Here is a 6,288-nt window from a genome sequence, read left to right as displayed (position 1 = left end):
GAGAGATTCATCACAAAGAAGAGGAAAAACAATGAAAAAATGAAAGTGAAACATGAATGTGCATAATTTTTTGAGTGAAACGTGCCTAATTTTTTTTAGTATGATGTGCATAATCTTTATGAGAGAGAAAAAAGAGATAAAAGAATGTACGTAGTATATCTTATAGAAGAGAGATGTCGGGGAGGAGAAGAAAAGTTTAAATATATCACATAAAAACTAAAAAAATGAATTTTGTATAATTTTCAAACTAATTGTGCAAGTTTTTTGTACAAAATGTGCATAATTTTACAAAGTTGAAATTTGATCGTTGGATTAATTTACGTGGTCAAGATTCCTTCTCATTCTTTTCATTTTGAGATCCTTCTCATTGGATCACAACCCTATGAAAAAAAATGTCAAATTTATTAAAATGGTAATAATTTTGAAAACTGACAACAAATAAGTGCAAACACTTTTTTTCTTGTTTTTTGTGTTTCACAATGCGGCTTGCTTTACCGTGCGACAAGGGTTACTCGAGTTACTCAATCAGGGTTACTCGAGTTACTCGGTCAGGGGTTACTCGAGTTGCTGGGCTTACTCAAGTTACTCGGTCAAGGGTTACTTGAGTTACTCCTGACCGAGTAACTCCTCAAGTAACCCCTAAAGGCCCTAATCGAGTAACCCCTCGAGTAATCCGTGACTGAACCCCTCGAGTAACCCTTGACCGAGTAACCTCTCAAGTAACCTCTGACCAAGTAACCTTTGACCAAACTTCTTAAGTAACCCTTAACCGATCGAATTACTCGAGTAACCCTTGACCAAACTCCTTAAATAACCCCTAACCAAGTAACTAGAATAACCTATGATCGAGTAACCCTTGATCGAGTAACTTGAGTAACCCCTAATCTAGTAACCCTTGGCCGAGTGAACCCCTCAAGTAACCCTTGTCCGAACCTTAAAGTGACCAGTAAACCCTGACCGAGTATGTAACACCCTAGAAATTCCTTTCTTGTAAAATACCTGTTTTGCCCTGTTTAAAACTTTAAATAGGAATATTTAAGATATTACCGCCACCGTGAAAACGGCTAAGGCAACTATCAAAGACACACAGCGGCAGACTAATTTCAAAACCATTCAAAACAAGTCAACTTGAAAAGTCAACCAACGAAAGTAAAGTCAAAACCAGTGTCAAACGAAGTAAAATAAATCAACCTACAACTTGGAACCATTATAGGCCCTTACTAAAACCAAACCAACTTTAAAACTTTGCGTTATTCTCATGAACAACAATATCATAAATAATAAAAGCATTAAACACATCATAAACTTATGGAAACTAGCATGATTCGCTCTTCACTCATGCCCATCATGAATATGCTTCATCACCTGAAAAGCTTCTCTCTACTTGCTTCCACTACTCTCCATTAAAAATGGGTCATCATAGGGCCAAGGTAAAGACAAGGCCAACAAACACACAAAACACATAATCAGCAAAGCTGAGTAAATAAGCGTAATTAACACACTAAGGGCCTGTTCTCATTGACTGAACTCAGCTGAACTGAGCTGAATTAAACTGAACTGAACTAAGTTGAACTGAACTGAACTAAAATGAATATTTTATAAGAGAAGGAAATTAGGAGCTGAGTTGAACTGAACTAAACTAAACTGAATTTCAACGTATGAGAACAGGCCCTAACATGCATTTACCTATCAAGACACAACTTACCTTGTTGCACATGTTTTTCAAGCATACAACACTCAACAAAACTCCTCAACTAGACAACTACATAATTTATTTAGCGTTGATTACACATCGAACGGGTTTCCCCACTAACCTCCCCCAATAAATTGAGGTTACTGACACGGGAGCTAACCGTGCCAACATCAATAACCACTCGTAGGTGGCGGAATTCCTACGCATAATAATAATAAAAGGAATGTACAACGTCTTGTACTCCAGTAGAAGGTATGATCAAATATAAATTCACATAACTCCCCCCATATGTTCATACTCAAGGTATATACGTTCCAAGAATTTTGATGCGTAATCTCTTTCACTTTACGTTATTTACATTAGGGATGTCAATGGGGCGGGGCGGGGCGGATGTTGGTCTTCCCATCCCCATCCCCACCTAATATTTTCATCCTCATCCCCATCCCCGCGGCGGGTCCAATTTTCATCCTCATCCCCGCCCCACCGGGTACAACTCCAAAACCATCCCCGCCCCACCCCCCACTTGGATATCCATCCCCACCTAATCCCCACCAAAGACCCGCCTAATCCCCACCCAAGATCCACCTAATATTCGTATCTCAAATACACAATCTTACATAATTAATACGAATTATAAAATAAAACATTCTATACACATTTTCGTGTTATAATATAAGTGTCGTACAAAGTATTATAATTAATATTGTATTTCATGTAATTATTTTATAAATAGAATAAAAGTATGTAATTTTGCTTTAAAAGATATATAGATGTGGGTATGAGGTGGGGATAGAGCAGGTACGAAGTGGGGCGGAGCGGGGATGGGGCGGGTACAACTTAAAGTCCACCCCCGCCCCATCACCCATGGCGGGTATGATTTTTATCCCCATCCCCGCCCCACCACCCGCCAAACCGAGACCCATCCCCGCCCCATTAGGGCGGGGATGGGGCGGGTCTCCTATTTGACCCGCCCCACTGACATCCCTAATTTATATTTTATTAGACTTGGTGATGACTCTCAAACCATAATCAATCAATCAACAATAATTATCCAAACAATCAAACATACCAAATTAATTCTTGAATAATTAGTGACAACATAATATTTAATGTTGAGCCCTGTTTAAATCTACCTCGGTGTCAATGACACCTTAAACGCATAAAGCGCCACAAATCCTATCGGTGTTAAAAACACCTTAAGTGCACTAAGACACCAGCATATAATATATTCCTCGTGTACTTGGACACTTACATAGCTCCTTTCCCATGCTTAAAACATCAATAAAAATTATATGAACCATAATAAAATTCTCTTTTAATATTTCAAACCAAATTAAATATGTAGTTTAATTAAACATGCTTTCTATCATGCCATAAATAAAAGTGTGGTTCATACACAATATTCCAAACTATAACTTTCCATCCATTAATCCATCACAAATAAATCATGCTTCATAACTCAATCACCAATATCAATAATCTATGATTCCAAACATAAATCTTAGCATGATACTACTTGTAATTCAATTAACCAAACCTAGCATGCTATGTACTACATCACCCCATAAATATGCCAAGTACGCGAACATACCTTGAATACGATCTTAATATCGCCACAACTAATAGAAATCACTCACTTCGAAGTCTCCTACAAATTAAAATCATAGAAGAGTATTAAATTCCTATCTACACAAATTTCCAGCAATATATACTGTTATAAAACCTCTCATAATTTAATTAAAATAAGCTGAAATTATATTTAAAACATCATACTTTAACCCCAATTAATGGGTAATTAAAATTCCTTAAAAAAACTTGATTTTTAACATACCAAAAATTCCAGCATTATAATTATATGAAAACTTGCTATAATTATACTTTAGAACACTTAAATTAAAGGTTTGAATCACCCTATATCAATAATAAAAAATTTATGAATCTAGGGTTTCAAAATTGGGACTTTTTTTTTTTAATTAGAATTAAAATTTGAAAATTACATATTAATCATAATCAAACATCATAATATAAATCACAAAACCCATAATTAGAAATTAGATTCAAGATTAATTAAGAATTTAAAACAAAAATAATTTTTTTTTTCCGAAAAGAGGGCATCAACCACGACACCACAGCAGGCTGCCGCCGTGCTGCTGGTGACACCGCTGCTGCTGCCGGCGTTGCTGGTGGTGGCCGGTGATGGTGAGGGCCGAAAAGGGGAAAGGGAAAAAGAAAGAAAAGAAAAGGAAAAATAAGGAGAAGGGAAAGAAAGTTACCTTGGGTTTTCTCCACTCTGGGCAAAGTTTGATTTACCTCAAGTGTTGAATATTTATACCTTTTTTCTCAGAAACCCTTCTTACCTAAACTTTTCCTCTATACTCTTTCCTAATCCCTTTCCTAGTAAAACTTCACTAAAATAAAACTTTCTTAAAATAAACCCCAATTTTAATAAAATAATTAATTAAATAAACTTTCCTTTTATAAAATATTTCTAAACTTATTAAAATGAATAATTAAAATACTTTATATAAAACATTTCAATTAATTTAAATACTTCTCAAACACTTATTTTAAATAAAATATGTATAAAAATACGGGGTATTACAGAGTAACTCGAGTAACCCCCTAATAAAATAAGTTGGGTAACTCTTGTCACATGGTGTGGCCTGTTGCACCAAAAAGTTGTTATTTGTGTTTTGATTTTTTTGTTTTAAAACAAAAAGAAATGCCCAACCAGCCCTTATCAATTGAGCTAAAAAATGGGGTAGGTTGTTATATACACCCGGGTGTATCGTACACCCATGGGTATTTTGTACTCATTTTGATATTATTTTTCATTTAATTATCAAATGAAGAGAAAAAACTACCTTGTGCTAGTTGGGTGTACGTTACATCCGGGTGTATATAACAAATTCTAAAAAAAATGGAGGGAATGAAGGAGTATATAAGCTAGTTTGATTATCAATCCTCCGTTTTTAAATACTTGCTCCATTTCTCCATGCACGGAGTTTTAGGAGATATTAGAGAAAGTAATAAAATATGAAAGTAGTGGGGTAGGTGGAAGAATAAAAAATTGTAAAAAACAAAAGTAGTGGAGAGAATTGGAGGAGAGAGAATATGAAATTAATAAAATATGATTTATGTTGGGTCCACTAGGTAAGAGAAATGAATTAAATATTATAAAAGCTGTTCAAATAAGGAAATTGAGCAAGTATTTAAAAACGGCCGAAAAAGAAAAGTGGAGCAAGTATTAAAAATGGAGGGAATATCAAAATACAATCAGATTCGATCAGTATTTGACACCTCTAAAGCAAACGACAGACACAAAAAAGTGAAAACCAATAAGCCCATTCCACTATCCATTATCCATTATCCAATCAATCTAAAAAGTCCAATGGGCTATTCAAGTAGTAACACAACAACCCACTCAACAAAAACCCAAGCAATCCCCAAAAACCCTAAATTCCCCTCCCCCATTTCAGCAGCAGCCTCAAAAACAGCAGAGGAGAGAGAAATCATCCTCAACCCCAGAAAAATGCAGATCTTCGTGAAAACCCTAACGGGTAAAACCATAACCCTAGAGGTCGAATCCTCCGATACCATCGACAATGTCAAAGCCAAGATCCAGGACAAAGAAGGCATCCCACCAGACCAACAACGTCTCATCTTCGCCGGAAAACAGCTCGAAGATGGCCGCACTTTAGCCGACTACAACATCCAGAAGGAGTCCACCCTTCACCTTGTTCTTCGTCTTCGTGGTGGTGCCAAGAAGAGGAAGAAGAAGACCTACACTAAGCCTAAGAAGATTAAGCACAAGAAGAAGAAGGTTAAGCTTGCTGTTCTTCAGTTTTACAAGGTTGATGATTCTGCTAAGGTTCAGAGGTTGAGGAAGGAGTGCCCTAATGCTGAGTGTGGTGCTGGAACTTTCATGGCCAACCATTTTGATCGCCATTATTGTGGTAAGTGTGGTCTTACCTATGTTTACCAGAAAGCTGGAGGTGATTGATTGATTGATTAATCGAGGTTTCCAGATTTTCAGAGATTTGGGGTTTAATCGAATTATTATGTTAAAGTAGTTTTTGGGTATTTAGCTTTTGTTATCAAACTTATGTTTTGTTGAGGATTTATTATTATAATTACTCTTATGAGTTTGGATCTACAATTTTGAATCAGTTTAATGCTGTTTTTATTTATAATTCTGTGTTTGATTGTTTTTTTTTTTCAATTAGGTATCTTTTGTTTTGCTAAAGTTATAATCTGGGGTTGTTAAGTGTGTTTATATGCAATTAATTGAACAATTTTAGGGATTTTGTATTGTTTTTATATGGGTATATATGTTTGTCGAATATTTTAATTATTCTGTGTGATTTGAGATTGTTGATTTTGATGTTTGAAAGGTTTTCGTGAGAAAGCTTTGGTGTTACTTCACTTGTTTATGTTTAGGGGTCAAATTGAGCAATTTAATAGCTTCGTTTCGAACTATATCCGATAATTTGATTGGGATGTTTAAGTGGAGTGAGGAAAGGAATTGTTGAGAGATTATTAGACAAGACTACCTTGTGTTTGAATTGAGCTACCCCTTCTGTTTTATTATAGCT

General features: G+C 35.6%; 1 protein-coding gene across 1 annotated transcript; it reads left to right on the top strand.

Moving 5' to 3' along the window:
- The first annotated feature begins 5,148 nt into the window (after positions 1-5,148).
- Positions 5,149-5,886, top strand: LOC145639083 (ubiquitin-ribosomal protein eS31 fusion protein). Its single transcript, XM_081690224.1, has one exon. It carries the CDS (start codon positions 5,226-5,228, stop codon positions 5,694-5,696), a length of 471 nt encoding a protein of 156 aa, XP_081546350.1. The 5' UTR covers positions 5,149-5,225; the 3' UTR covers positions 5,697-5,886.
- Positions 5,887-6,288: the final 402 nt, after the last annotated feature.

Source organism: Chenopodium album, chromosome 7, assembly GCF_948465745.1.
Source record: "Chenopodium album chromosome 7, dcCheAlbu1.1, whole genome shotgun sequence".
NCBI lineage: Eukaryota > Viridiplantae > Streptophyta > Magnoliopsida > Caryophyllales > Amaranthaceae > Chenopodium > Chenopodium album.
Note: the sequence above shows the minus strand (reverse complement) of the source record. Positions and strands in the feature narration are given on the sequence as shown.